Raw genomic sequence first — 15,622 nt, forward strand, 5'->3', positions numbered from 1 at the left:
TTACTTCCGGTCATAAAATGCTGGTTCAGGTTGGACATCTTCAATTTGAGCCGAATAAATACAAACAAATTTAAAAGAAAAATTGTTTGAAATTTAATTGAACTGAATTGTGATTTGATGATTAATTGTACAAATATATTAAAAGAAGTTAGGCAAGAATGATGTCAGGAATTTTCGAAAATTGAAAAGAGGTGTATTGGGTACTAGTTAAAGAGTATTTCCGGTTTTGTGTTACGAGCGTTCTTGCCCAAACAAAGCTCCAAAGGTTGCAAGTTTTTGGACATTTTTATACCGAAGGTCACCTCAAAGGCGAACATATCAGTCTATCTGTACTGTCAATGACGAAGGAATAGCCAAAACATCAAACTTAAGAAGTCCGGAGAAAGCTCAAAAGATTCCCGGAGATTGTTTCACCATCCTTGGCACAACGGGATCAATGACAGGCGAGGCCGATAATTGAATAAAAGGATCAAATTTTATTCAAGCAGATTTTCCCCGAGTGACATTGACTCGACATTTTCAGTGGCTTCTGTGACCTGCTGGCTGGTACACCACAGTTTTAATACATCTAGTTCTTTCACGGCTTTCACCTCTCTCTCAGTGTTGAATTATTCATTAGCTTTGAATAATAAATCGGACTTTGATACGACGAAGACAAAGACTCACATGACCAAATTCGAGCGACAAAACAAACCAGCGCTGAGCGAAACAGTGTGAAGAACGCCGGGGAAAAACTCTTCCACGCAGGAAATAATCCATATCGATGGAGAATTTCCTCTCCTCTAGAGCAGAGAGCTACAAGACGACGGCTATAAAGTGTTGTGGGGGAGATGAAACAACCTCGGTGGACAGCTCCAAGTCGTGTACCATGCTTGAAGCTGGCGAATACGTGGAACAGTTGAGCTTTTGGCAGCGGCCGAGACAGAAAGTAGACTTGGAATTTATAGATGTGAGCTATCGAATCAAGTTAGGAAGAAAAGGTGAGTGATTTTATTCAGTAAAAATGTAAAATTTATTCCAGGGAGATTTTAAATTCGTGTTGTTGTACTCCATGGTACCTGCTTCGTAGTGCGTGTAATAAGGTAAAAATAATGGTTGCCTTATCAGACCTTCGAAGCCTGTAAGAAAAATTGTTGAAGTCATATGTTTTCATTTTTTAGATTTTTTTTGGCTTTTGAAAAAAAAAACCTTAAAGTGATAATTCATTAAATCTCCTCTCCTTAATATTTTTTGATATCGGATAATTTTTTGCAACGTGTTCACATCGAACGGGAAAAACGTTTTCGAAGCGTGTTTGCTGGGGATTCAATGTGATTTTTCCTTTGAGAAAAAAATCTATTACAACATAAAAAAATCTTTTTTATTATCTTCCTTTCCTTTATCCAAAATTACTTTTGTTTCTCGCAATAATTGTTGCTGTAAAATAACTGTATACACTATAAAATGAGGCAAAAACTTCTGTTGGTTGTGTTCATAATAAGCATACGTATCGGTAGTTTAGATAATATTCAGAGACAGATTTTATTATTATTATTATTAATGATAAAAATCCGTGTGAAGTATTAATTCTAGTTAATATTGGTGATATTGAAAAAAAATTTATTCAAGTACGAGAAAATATTACCCGAAGAACCGATAATAAAGGCAATTGCCTCTGTATCTTGTATCTTCGTCGCGAATAATAAGCACCGACTACAGTATATTATTAGAGTTCTTCTATCTTGTATTTATTTATTTTTGCATGCGGTTTAGGAAGGATTCACGCAGCTTGAACCTGTACGTACAAACGTATAAGCATTTCCAGAGTATACTGACTATATTCTGCTTTTAAAAAATAAGATGATTTTGATCAAAAATTTCTCAAAAGTTCTTAATAATTTGAGCTCGTTTTGGGTTTCGATTCCTTGCCAGTTCGAGACAAACACGCTTTTAAAAATGTGAAAGATATGGTAATCAACTCGTGCCTGTATCAAAAGAATTTTCCCCTTTCTTGGAAAAAGGCCAGCATTTTCAAGCTTGTTTCGAGGTGATAATCTTGCCCAAAATATTATTTCTTTTAATTTTTGTACAATTGTTGAGACAATAGAGTCTGCTTTCAATCTTTTGGAAAATTTTCAAGCCTCAGTTATTCGTTCTCTGCCCGTCTCTAGTTCTTATCAAGATCGTAATTTCAATTGTTTTGTTAGGCGAAGACTACGGAAAGAAACTAAAAAAAATGAAATGTACTTTTTCAAGACGTGTTCGTATGAAATTCAATGAGTGGAATGTAAATTTTACATGTTTAATGTGTCAGACTTGATATCTAATTTGTATAATATTACACGAGATCACTGTTTTATTAAATTCGTCATTTTTTTTTTCAATCAAAAGTCAGTCCGAAAATTTAACCCAATCAAGGTTATGTTTATGTCATGGTTTTCTTTCCCAAATGTGCTGAGAACAACATCTTTTACCACCCAGTTCGAATTGACTCTGTGTTCGACATATCTACAGAGACGAATCGTTATTGACTTTAGGACAATTCAAACATTTGTTCAAAGACAAAGAATGAAGAATCCACTTTATACATGTCCGGATTGAAATCTTCCAAGCAAAAAAATTTTTTTTAACTTTCAAGTCCAGACGTGAATCCGTAAAGTATTTTTTGACGGAATCAAAAACAAAGGTATAATTAGAAATGCTAGAAAAGACCCATACACTCTCGAAAGTTCATTTTCTAAATATCTGTGGAGTTTTGATGGTGGCGACTGCATTTCTTAAAAGGAGTTCAGTTCTGTACTGTCATTCATTTATTTGCTCAACACTTGGGCCAATAATATCAAATATCGTGTATTCTCTTTGACTTTTTGCGCATCATTGCTACTGAACATTCCCGATTTGTTTGTTATTGCTTTATTATTTTGACTTGTCCGTCTTAGCCTCTAGCTTTCTGTTTCTCTTTCGTTACTGATGAGAAAGTTGACCAGTACGTTGTTTTTGTTATTTAAAATAAGAGCCAAAGGAAAGCAGCTTGAAAGCTCGCCGAAAAACAAATCTTTGCAAGCTTTGTGTAATACTAATATACGTAAATACGTAATTCCTTCGTAAACAGAAGTCAAAAATACTTCTTAGTGAAGCAGCATTTGTTTGCAGTTCATTCAAATCCTTAAAGTACTTCTAGATTTGCAATGCATTCTTTTGTGAAGAATTATGTAAGAGCGTCGAGCGGATTCTAATTTTCTGATGAGATGTTTTAGTTGTTTGTACTTTTATTAAATCTTGATGATGGATTAAGTAATATACTTGCGCAATAAAAATCTATTGTCAATGGTTATGTTCAATGATTGCACGATGCACGATTAATTAATAAGAAATCTTTTTATAGCACGTACGTATATGTACAACAATCAGAAACTAAATTAGTACAATGATATCCACTAAATATGGTTTTAACTCCATGCATTGTTAGTCGGCATGTGGCTTCGATGAAAATCTAAGTGTTTTCGATTTGGAGTTTAAAGCAAAACATTCTTTTTGCATCGATGATGCTGCAGTTTTAAGCGACGGAGCATTAGATAATTGAGGAGGGAGGGGAAGGGGTGGTTTCGTACATCCCCCCAAAAAAATCGAGCAAGCACTTCACCTACCATAGAAATGTCGCTCAATTCTGCTTTCGGTAAAAATATCGAGCAAATGCAAAAACAAAGCCTGCAAGATGGTGTTACAAAAAATAAATATCGTGCAACAGAAATTCCTGCAACCCCCTCCCCTCTCAATTATCATGATGTTGCAAAGATTACTCTGGTCCTCTGATGACCTCCAAAGTGGTGTGATTCCACGTGCTGGGTCCAAGGTCCACTATACATCCTGTAGACTAAACATAACGGATTACACAACTTGGGTGTCATTAACCCGTCTCCTGGTGGGTGATTTAAAGTGTTGCCCTTGTTTCTGCATACCGAACACAGATCAGGAATCATCTGCTACAAAACTCTATAAGAACGCACGCATATCTAACGTATGTCGGTGTGTGTTGTTCATGCACGTAGATTTGATTTAACGCTGGCCCAGTTTGATGCAGTTAATCCTTTAAATATAGGCGTCAGTACATTGTAGATAGTTCAATAAACATCGCATTAACATGTTATGTGAAACGTTATTACAACGTACGACTTATTTCCTTGATGATTGACGCCTGTTGATTTGAATTACTGAAGATTTCTTAGACGTTTTTCGTGCTTGCAATTCTAAAAATTAATTCGACGAGATTTTCAGTTGCAGGTTTCTCAAAATAGTCGTTTAGAGCAATTGAAATGATTGATGCAGGGTGTTCGAAGGTCAAGCGGCTGGTTGTTTACACGACACTAGAAAAAGATGAGACATGATTACGGAGCACATCCACCATCATCATCATTATCACTATCACTACTACTATCACTACCACCATCACCAGTGTCATCATCATCATCATTTACACCACTACTATCACTACCACCATCATCATCAGCATCATCAACATCATCATCATCACTACCACCACCACCATCACCACCACCACTACTATCACTACCATCATCACCAACATAATCATCAATATCACCATCATCATCATCATCACTACCACCACCACCACCACCATCATCAATATCATCATCATCATCATCACTACCATCATCATCATCATCATCACTACTACCACCACCACCAGTATCATCATCATAACCATCATCACTATCATCACTGCCACTGCCATCACCAAAAAATCATCATTATCGACACTACTGACCACCACCTCCACTATCACCATCATCATTAACATTATCACCATCATCATCACCGCCATCACATTAATCTTTAACATAATCCTTATCATGATCATCACTATTTTCATCATCGCCATCATCACTGTTCATCCAACGAAAATGTTTCCATCACGGTAACGTGAGGTTTCCCTGTTGGTGCGAGATTTCACCGCTCTATATGATCTCAATCGTACGTGTCATCATTAAGGATTAGTGATCCAGCAACTATTGTTTTGCAACCTTAATTTCCTTTAGTATGACTTTTAACCTGGTTTCAGAAGAGGATACATTACGAAGAAAAAATATCACAGCAGCATCGATTAATATCAATTCAAACCAAATATCAAATTTATCGATACCATACATCAGGACAAAAGCCTGCGTAGCGGGCCTCTCTTTCTTTTTTTGCGAGGAGTTAGGGGTGAAGGGGGGGGGGGGTAGAGAGCCGCTACGCAGGGTTATTAGATATTGGAATTTAGCGTTCATCTTAAGCACTTGCTGCATGTTTAACCTGTTTAATGCGGACATCCTATCATAACAGACACTTGTAATACATGTTTACATGTTTACTACGGACAACGTAACCTCGGAGGTAACGAACGGGTTAGAACAAGTTCATCAAAGTAATAAAACGTACAGATCGAATAGTATAACATGTCAAGCCTCGTTTAACCTGACCTTGATCGGTCTAAACATTTTAACTATTTATAACACTGCTACGAACACATAACATTTCATCAACGTGACTAATAATTGGATATCAATTACTGTACGCCCCCGAGTGCTACAGTATGTCCGTCGCTTCATGTTGATTAAAAGTGCATTAGAACCAGATGTTTTGACCGGAAATTAAAATACAAAAGATTCAAACTTTTTGACCGGAAGTAAAAGTACAATAGCTGCCATTTTTTGACCGGAAGTGAAAGTACGATAGACTTCGATATTTTGACCGAGAGTGGTTCATTGGATAAGATTTCCCCCCCTATTATTATTACTTTTTAGACTACAAAGAAATCATTAAAGATGTCTCAGGCAAGTTCGACAGTGGTCAACTGGTCGGTGTTCTCGGTCCTTCAGGTAATAATCATGGTTCAACATTCAATAGTATCAACTAACTCATATAAGTCAAATCTATCTTGTGGTCTATCATCAATGCTGCATTCTGATTGGATGAGCTACTACTAGTTATAGCCTACTAGTAGTGAAAAGAGCCAACTTCGAAAACCAAAACATTAAATTTATCTTCAATTCAAAACTTGTTTGCATCTATAAAATCGTTGGATTAGTCCTCTTGTCCCAATGGGCTATGAGTCAATAGCCCATTGCTAAGCACTTTGTTGTGGTATTGAATGTGCGACCTATACTTTGCGGTATATACATACCCCATGGCTAGTGCCTGTATATATAGTATACCTTTTCTGACGTAGAGAACATGGTGCATTGTGGTCTTGCTTGGGTACAAACATCTTTTGTTCATCATGCCTTATATGGTGTTGCTTGTACCCAAGCTAGACCATAGTGCATCATCCTGTTTATTGAACCTGTTTATTGAACTTAGAAAAGCTCTATGCTCTCTCACAAGTCATGAGCTCTAGTCATGAATGATTCATTTAAGCAGTCGGTAATTTGTAAAGCTGTGTAAACATGTGACCCACAAAGAATAGTAGATTGAGTGGAGGAGACGTATCGTTATTCATAAGGGGATTGATCGGCTTACCTATAGATGCTATCGTATGCAGATTAACCACCAGCCAATAAAAAGGTTAAAAAAACTAGTTTGGGAACTGTTAATTGATCTCGTAAGATAACAAGTAAACAAGCAGACAAGTCTCGCGGTTCTGAGGTTCTTGTCCAGACGTAACTCTGATTATTTCTGATTGTGAACTTATTAATTTATTTAGGTGCAGGCAAGTCTACGCTCATAAACATACTGGCTGGTTACAGGTATGACAAGTGTTTTTAAATTCGTACCACATGCCATAACACTGAAATGGCTTTCCATAAGAATGGTTATCGTATGAGTGGGAAACATACGGTACTGACTTACAGCACGTACATGGTACGACATGCCGCAACAATGAAATAGCTTTCCATAAGAATGGTTTTATGGCGTATGAGTGGGAAACATACGATACTGACTTACAGCACTTTCACGGTACGGCATGCCGTAACATCGAACAGTAATTTACCCAATCACAACGCGTAGTTACGGCTACGTTAATACACGGTAAGGCTACCGGAGGGCTACCAATTTCCCGTATTGTTTCACACTCATACGAAAACCATTCTATATCAGTGCTGGCGTGTTATTCTTTACTCGCATAAAATTTCATATGTTCGCTAGACAAGAAATTGTAGGCGCACCGTTAGGGACAGGAAACGAAGAAGTATAGCTAATAATTATGACGACCTACGTTTGATCTTCCAGGACGAAATTCGCGGACGGTTCAATCACCGTGAATGGCAACGAGAGGAACCTACGTCAGTTTCGTAAGATGTCCTGTTACATTATGCAGGATGACGTGTTGTTACCACACCTGACAGTCATGGAGTCCATGATGGTAAGATTCGTACCAGTAAGGGCAGGCTCGTCCCATACCTCCCCTATCTGTTTCAAAAGACAGGGAATTTTGGAAATTTGGACTCTATCTCTTAAAATACAATCTAGTATACCCAGAGTCCTTCAGCGCCTTCCTGCTTTGTCGTCAGATAAGACCAGGGCGCTTGGGCGCTGACCAAAAAGCCGTAAGATTCTGAGCTCAAGATTGCTTAAAAGAGCAAGGTATTGTGGGTAGTGTTATCGATGAATTCCTAGTATGGCCGGCATGTCTCTGTGTTTTGTCTGTCAAGGGAATGGCTGATAACCATCTGATTCGTGGAGTGATTAGCGATAGACTCGCTCCAGTTCCTGCTCTGTCCCTTTAAAAATGCAAGGAATTGTGGGTAATTGTTGCAGGAACGCCGTTTATTGGCTCTTTTTAGGGAACGGTCTATTTTCTATCACGCAAGGAAATTAAATTAACTTTAATTCATTTCAGGTTTCTGCAAATCTTCATCTACGAGAAAGTATGCCTCTTGAAGATAAAGAAAGAGTGGTAAGCTACTAGTTTCCTTAATATCTAAATTGGGCTACCTGTGGTTCATCTCCGATCTAAAATCAAGTTCCCGTTTTGTTTTAGATCAAAGAAATCCTGATCAACCTTGGTCTCCTGGAGACAGCAGACACGCGGCTTAGTGAAGTATCAGGTGGACAGAGAAAAAGAGTAGCCATCGCGCTGGAGCTCGTCAATAATCCCCCGTTAATTTTCCTTGATGAACCAACCAGGTAAATACAATAAAACAAAAAATGAAAGCAAAAGTTGCCTAAATTTCATGCTAATTACTACGGTTTTCCATATTCTGGGAACTCAGACATTCCAACGGCTTGCTGTGAAATGGCTTTTCACTGATTATTAGTTTGATTGACGGCTGCGAAAAAACCAATATTCAGCGTGCAGCTTGTAACTACCCAGTTCGCAGAATATCAAAAACTGCAGTAATAACACAAAGATTAGTTTTCTCGTGCGAGCGAGAAACGAAAGGGAATATCCGTAGCCGTATTCTAGTCGTACCGTATCCGTAACTACAGGTTGTGATTGGATGGTGTCGTATACATAGTGGGATTCCTGTGTAACATACGCATTAGATGCGAGCCAGAACACATGGCATGTCGAGTTAGTGAGTCCGAATAAAAGGAGATTGTTCTACAGTTTAAAAGGTGCTTCACGTTACTGGGTTCAGGGATACAACAGATGGAAGCCATCATTTCGATGTCACGGTATGTTGTACCGTGTACGTGGTGTCAGTCAGTACCGTACGTTTCCCACTCATACGTTAACCATTCTTATGGGAAGCCATTTCAGTGTTATGGCATGTCGTACCGTGTACGTGCTGTAAGTCAGTACCGTAAGTTTCCCACTCATACTAAAACTGCTCTATTCAATGGTTTTACCTAGAGCAAGTTATTAATAATATTATGATATTTTTCTTTTAGTGGTCTTGACAGCTCGTCTGCTTATCAATGTATATCTCTAATGAGAACACTCGCTCATGGCGGTCGAACAGTAGTTTGTACAATCCACCAGCCCAGCGCAAAGCTCTTTGAAATGTTTGACAAGGTACGTTATCGATTCGATCCGATTCGTTTCGATTCGTTTCGATTCGTTTCGATTCGATTAGATTCGATTCATCCATCCATCCATCCATCCCATCCCATCCTATTCCATCCTATCCCATCCCATTCCATCTCATTCCATCCCAGCCCATCCCATTCCATCCTATCCCATCCCATCCTATCCCATCCATCCATTACTTCCATCTTTTCCATCCATCCCATTGTATCCCATCCATTCATTTATTTTATTTTATCCTCCATCCCATTCTTTCAATCAATCCGTGTATCCGTATACCATACCGTCACAAAAATTCCCTTCCATCCATCCCGTCTTATCCCATCTTGTTCCTGTAATCCATCCATGTATCCATCCCATCCTATCCCATATTTATTACTTTCATTTCATTCAATCAATTAATTATTTCTTTTCTTTATTACTGTAGTTGTACATCTTGGCTGAGGGCAACTGTTTATATGAAGGCCCCGTCAATGGTCTGGTTCCACACGTTTCCGCGCAGGGACTCGAATGCCCCAAGTACCACAACCCTGCTGATTTCAGTAAGAGATAAACTTTTCAAAAACCTTTTTTATATCTTACAGTCGTTCGCAATAACACAATTCGCACAATTTGCCGTCGCCACAAATAGTATTTTGACGTCAGACGTCAACAAAATGTCCCTTCAATGCTAAATGCTTTCCTATTCTGCCTTATTGATGCATGTTCTGTGTTTGGGATCTATAGTAATCGAGGCTGCTTCCGGCGAATACGGTGATAAAGTCATCCCAAACCTCATTAAAGCATGGAGAATACACGTAGATGAGTTGCGTAGGAAGAAGAGTCTTACCTACACCCCTGAGAACACTAATAACACGTGTAGTAGTAATGGAAAGGATTCCATGGTCCAGATGCTACCGGACTGTAGTGTTAGTACTAAGACTAGTACTGACAGTCTAGGGCTTATCGAAGCTGTTAGTCAAACTACGCAGGTGAGATATAGTTAGAGACCTTTAACATCAGGTTTACCGCTAACCGCTAGGGATCAGGTCCAAAAAGACGCCCGCAAACACGGAGAAACACTCAGCATCAATGAAAATCAATATGGCGGCTCTTCCAGCAACAACTTCGTTATGACGCCTCGTTAAATGTTGAAAGTTTGACAGAAAACGCCTGACGTCGAACTGCAGTTTACGGTTTGCGGTACCTAGCAAGAACGACGTGCTAAAGATCTTTAATATCTGGTTGGTTTCAAGCAATATTGTCATCATTATTATTGTTATAGTTATCACAATAAACTTCATCATTACAATCATATTATTATCATCACCATCATCATTATCATTATCATCATCATCATCACAATCATAATCATAGCCATCGGCATTATCGCTTTAGCCATCACCTTCATCGTTATTACCTTTGTCATCAACATTCATCGTCATCACCATCACCATCATTATCAACATTATCATCATCATTATTATCATCATTACGATCGTTACACCAGCATCACAATCATGGTTATCAACGTTGATTATCGATCATCTCACCATCATGACGTTCCTAAAGCATATCTTACTATGTTTCATCTTCAGTTCGTAGTGCTGTTCAAGCGAGCAGTCCAGTCGATTCTACGAGACCGAGTCTTCACTCACCTACGAATTATATCCATAGCAGCAGTGGGTCTTCTGATTGGCTTGCTGTATCTTGGTATTGGTAACGATGGCAACAAAGTCTTCAATAACACTGGATGTCTCTTCTTCTCCCTACTTTTTCTCATGTTCACGTCACTCATGCCTACTGTTCTTACATGTGAGTAGCTCAAAACCCAGCTTTCCGTGCGGACGTTGTTAGGGCTGTCACACAACGTTTCTTTCCTTAGTTGAAGAGAAATGTTACGTGACGACGCGAAAAATAGGATCTGCGTAGGATGCGTTCCTTCCCTTGAGCGCCTGTAAACGAGTAAAAAGAAAGCGCAAACTTTGGGATGAGATTGAATCAAAAATAGCCTAAATAGAGCGCATTTGTGACAATGTAGCCTGTGTAGCAGTCCCCAATGATCTTTGGGTTGGGTTTTAGGGGAGATTGGGGTATATCGGCACAATATATTGATTCATCGATAGAGTGGGCACACCTTGAACAAACTCGCCTGCACGGATTTATGCACAAAGGTGCGCACGGGCAATAATGTAATCATGAAGAGGCTGTGTTACTCAGTCAGCGTTGAGGGAATTGGCAAAAAAAACAGACTTTAGTAGGGGTTGGATGTAGGGGACTTTGAGTGCTTTTCCTTTCTCATCTATTTGGTGAATCTGTAAATAGAAAAGACCCAGCACATGCACTGTGCACAAATCACGCTTATATGATGCACTGCGAACAAATCATGCTTATGCGATGCATGCGCGACATGTGAACGCCATCTGTTTGCCAGTTAATGCATATGTAAACGAATCAAGATCATTGTTGTTCCTAGAGCCTCCATTGTTCTCAGTCAGTAGCAATAAAAAACCAGCAGAAATCCAGCTAGAGGAATGAGATTTGCCTCCAGGCACACAATCACGGCTGTTCAACATAGTATCTTACATAATCTATTATATGTTATGCTACGTTTCAGTTCCAATGGAGAAGCTGGTGTTTATAAGAGAACATCTGAATAACTGGTACAGTTTAAAGTCTTATTATTTGGCAAAAACTATGGCAGACGTACCCTTCCAGGTAAGTGCCATTCACTTACATCGTTTTCCAATCTCTTTAAAGGGTGGATGATCTTAGAAGCACCTACTTAGGCCATTTTTTAGATAGTGAACATAGTGCATTGTGGTCTAGCTCGGGTACGAAATTTTTCCCTTTGCCTTATATGGTGTTGTTTGCATGTCATTGCTTCTTTGGTATAAGTATGAGTATTAAGATGTGTTGTGTTCTTTGTTGTTCCTCAGATATTAATGAGAAAGACCTCTTACCGATCTGTTGTATTCTTTGTTATTATTTTTCAGGTCTTGTTTCCTTTGATCTACTGCACAATAGTATATTTCATGACAGAACAGCCACATGAAGGATTAAGATACACACAGTTTGTGTCGATCACGATACTCACATGTCTGGTTGCTCAGTCCATTGGCTTACTGATTGGAACAGTAGCGCCCAGTCTACCAGTAAGTCCTGTTACCAATCCTCCTCTTCCTTTTCCCCCCTCCCCTCCCCCCTAGGGATAGTAATCTCAGCTTACAGATATGTATTTCACATATTCTCTCAACAGACGGCAGTTTACGTAGCTCCAGTAACTGGCATCCCAGTGCTTCTATTCAGTGGATTTTTTGTGAACTTTGATACCATTCCTAACTACATGCAGTGGCTAACATATGTATCGTATGCGCGGTATAGCTGGGAAGGGACAGTTGTAGCTATATATGGTAACAAAAGAGGACCCTTGCACTGTAATAAGGGGGAGAGATGTATTTTTAAGAACAGTGAAGACGTCATGGATGCCATGGATGTTAGAGAAAGTGCATTTTATCTTGAAGGCGCTAAAATTTATTTTGACTGTTTTGTGCTGGCTTTATTCTTTGTGGCTTTAAGACTGGCGGCATATTTGGTTCTGAGATATAAAGTGAAAAGATACCACTAATCCAGTGGATCAATATCCTGACATGCCATTCAACACCTACTGAATTATGTCCCTAGCTGCGAAGGGCCTTCATGCATCAGGGACCTTCTGGGATGGACCCATGTTGAGCTGGACTTAGCAGGAAAGGCCCTGACATAAAAAGGACTGTACAAGCCAGAAGGAGGAAACGGCAGAATCACATTATAAAAGTGTTAGGTGTGTCAGTCACGTGAGTGTTCCAGTCACATGACTGTTTCATCATCATCACTATAACTAAACAATTTTGGCCTCAAATTATTAGGTACGAGTATTAATGTTAAAGTTTCTTCATTGTCCATTTTTAAATGTCTGGGTGGCGTAATGCATCCTTGAAAATCTTTGTTATAATGTTTTAATGCAATCCACTTCTCTTTGTCATAAGATAATTGTATTTTATAAGAAGGCTTTCGTTATCCCCCAATGTGTAGTTCCAGAAATTATCCATACCCACCCTACAGAGGAATTTGGAATTTCTGAAGGGTGGGGGGGTCAGAGAAAGAAAATTACAGAGTTTGTATGGAAGAAAATTGGAATTTCTGGGGGTAGGGGAGTGTCTTAAAAAAATTCCTACCTGGGGGGGAGGGTGTCTTAAATTCCTCCCTGGGGGGAGGGGGGTATGAATAATTTTTGGAACTACACAATGTCAATCTCTAGTGTTCATCGCATGCAATACCTAAGAATCATTGTTTCTCTAACATAGAAAACCTACATGCTTAGTAACGTGTGGGAAAACTTAGGTGTGGGGGGGTGGGGGGGGGGGGGGGGGAGGGTTATGTGAATTAGGGAAAATTTTTGTTTTCTTTAGCTCTCTTGTAGGAAATGTTTATCACCCACAGAATATTACAAGTACTCTTGTTTTTTTAATGGTTTCATATAAGGTATATTCTAACAATTGTTTTTCATGATAATGTACAAAGACAAATCTATATTTGTTAATAAGATCGAACTAAGTAAAAACAGGTATAATTAATAATGATAATATGTATGTACCTTTTAAAAGCATTGGTATATACTAGAACTACTGACAGCAGGGATGGATTTGGGGGTGGGGTGGGGTGGGTGGTACTGACAAAATAGTGTCTAACTCACTATGACTTTGGGTAGCGTTGCGTTATTTATTATATAGACATTAGTGTTTTACTGGGAAATATGCCACTCGTATTTTTCATACAAACTACATCTGGGACCATGGTGACATATTTTCCATATCCTCAAACATGACGCTCACTTTTTAAAGTTTAATTGCAACAAGTGTTTGTTTGTGAATGTGTCTATATAATAAAAAGAAAATTACACTTTTGCTTGAAGATGAAGTTTATCTTATGTTGAAAAACATTTCACCACGCAAAGATGAACTTCATGGCCCGTTTGTACGATGCATGGATAGCACTATCCAACGGATAAATCTTATCCAGTGGATAAATTCATTGGATAACAGCATCGACTTATCCACTGGATAAGGATTTATCCGCCGGATAGCACTATCCAGGCTTCGTACAACTGGGCCCATATCTTGACGCCAGCATGTAATATCCTCTACATAAAAGAGAATACCTGACGCAAAAAGGGATTCCGGGTGAGGCTGCTTTAGTCTCCCCCTCCAATAAATCCACCCCTGCCAAGGCTGTTCATGCTTGTAACAATTCTAACCACAGGGAGCCCAACCATGAATTATTTATGTACATCTATTACAAAACAGAGATGAAACTTGATAGCCCACTTCTGAGATAAGCTTCACTTATTCAATGTGAGACTTCGGCATAGTGCTCGGTGATTCGTGAAAGGAGAAAACAATTTGATTTAGCACCTAGCTTCCTGCTGAAACATCTTGAAAGTGTGCTATTAAGAGCATAGCCAGCGCTATTTTTATTAATTTATAATTTTATCAAGTTTAATTTATTTGTTGCATGGGCTCCCTGTGGTTAGCTTTGTAGGACAAGCAGTAGGATCTGTTAACACTATAATATTTTGAAAATATTGTGACTCACTTTGCCCTCTTAATAGACCTCTCTACCTTGGATGTTAATGTTTTCCCATTTCAGACCACATTTCATTCTCTTGATCTTCAGGTGTCTTCTCATGTACAACCATTTAAGTAGGAAATTACACTCACATGGCCTTATGGAAAAACATTCCCACTGTAAAATGGAACAAATTTACCACTTTGGTTTTCTTTTAGTTTTTCTCTCATTGTTGTTCAATCATTCATGGGTGTCTAGATACTCAATGTTACATGTATTCGCACGTAGCATCAATTAAACACATTATTATTACTATTATTGATATCAATCAAAGGGTTTTTATGTTGAATATTTGAATGAGGGCAAGTGATTTTTTAAATTCTTCACAAATAAAGTATCAGTGCTGTTGGTAATCCTCTTTTGACGGATGACAATCACTAAATGTAACAAGTTTAATAAAATAATAAAAAATACATAAATTGTCTATTGAACAATGTATGTCATGACTTCTTCAAATAGGTCATTTTGGGCCATTTTCAGGCAAAAAGCATGGACTATAGCCCATGGTTTTGATCGATTTTGGACTATTTTCACATCTTTTGAAAAATATGCATTATTTATGAAGAATAATATAGCATGGACTATAGGCCATGGTTTTGATCGATTTTGGCCATTTTCACATATGCATAATTTATGAAGAATGCAAAATAGGTCATTTTGAGCCATTTTCAGGCAAAAAGCATAGACTATAGCCTATGGTTTTAGTCGATTTTGGGTAATTTTCACACCTTTTGAAAAAATATGCATAATTTATGAACAATGCAAAAAAGGTCATTTTTGAGCAAAAAGCATGGACTATAGCCCATGGTTTTGATCGATTTTGGGCCATTTTCACACCTTTTAAAAAAAGATGCATAATTTATGACGACTGCAAAATAGGTCATTTTTGAGCAAAAAGCATGGACTATAGCCCATGGTTTTGATCGATTTTTGTCCTTTTTTACACCTTTTGAAAAAATATGCATAATTTATGAACAATGCAAAATAGGTCATTTTGGGCCATTTTCAGGCAAAAAGCATGGACTA

At 38.4% G+C, this 15,622-nt stretch overlaps 1 protein-coding gene across 1 annotated transcript; it reads left to right on the plus strand.

The window, feature by feature from the left end:
* The first annotated feature begins 319 nt into the window (after positions 1 to 319).
* On the plus strand, positions 320 to 12,936 carry LOC116303494 (ATP-binding cassette sub-family G member 4). The gene is made up of 13 exons (XM_031713049.2): positions 320 to 980; positions 5,784 to 5,858; positions 6,683 to 6,725; positions 7,210 to 7,342; positions 7,820 to 7,876; positions 7,961 to 8,106; positions 8,815 to 8,938; positions 9,378 to 9,492; positions 9,677 to 9,921; positions 10,528 to 10,744; positions 11,547 to 11,647; positions 11,926 to 12,084; positions 12,189 to 12,936. The coding sequence occupies exons 1-13, from the start codon at positions 764 to 766 to the stop codon at positions 12,555 to 12,557; spliced, it is 2,001 nt and encodes a 666-aa protein (XP_031568909.1). The 5' UTR covers positions 320 to 763; the 3' UTR covers positions 12,558 to 12,936.
* The last annotated feature ends 2,686 nt before the right edge of the window (positions 12,937 to 15,622 follow it).

This window comes from Actinia tenebrosa, unplaced genomic scaffold (genome assembly GCF_029948245.1).
Source record: "Actinia tenebrosa isolate PJP-AT-01 unplaced genomic scaffold, QUT_ActTen_1.0 PGA_scaffold0__85_contigs__length_37466705, whole genome shotgun sequence".
Classification (NCBI taxonomy): Eukaryota; Metazoa; Cnidaria; class Anthozoa; order Actiniaria; family Actiniidae; genus Actinia; species Actinia tenebrosa.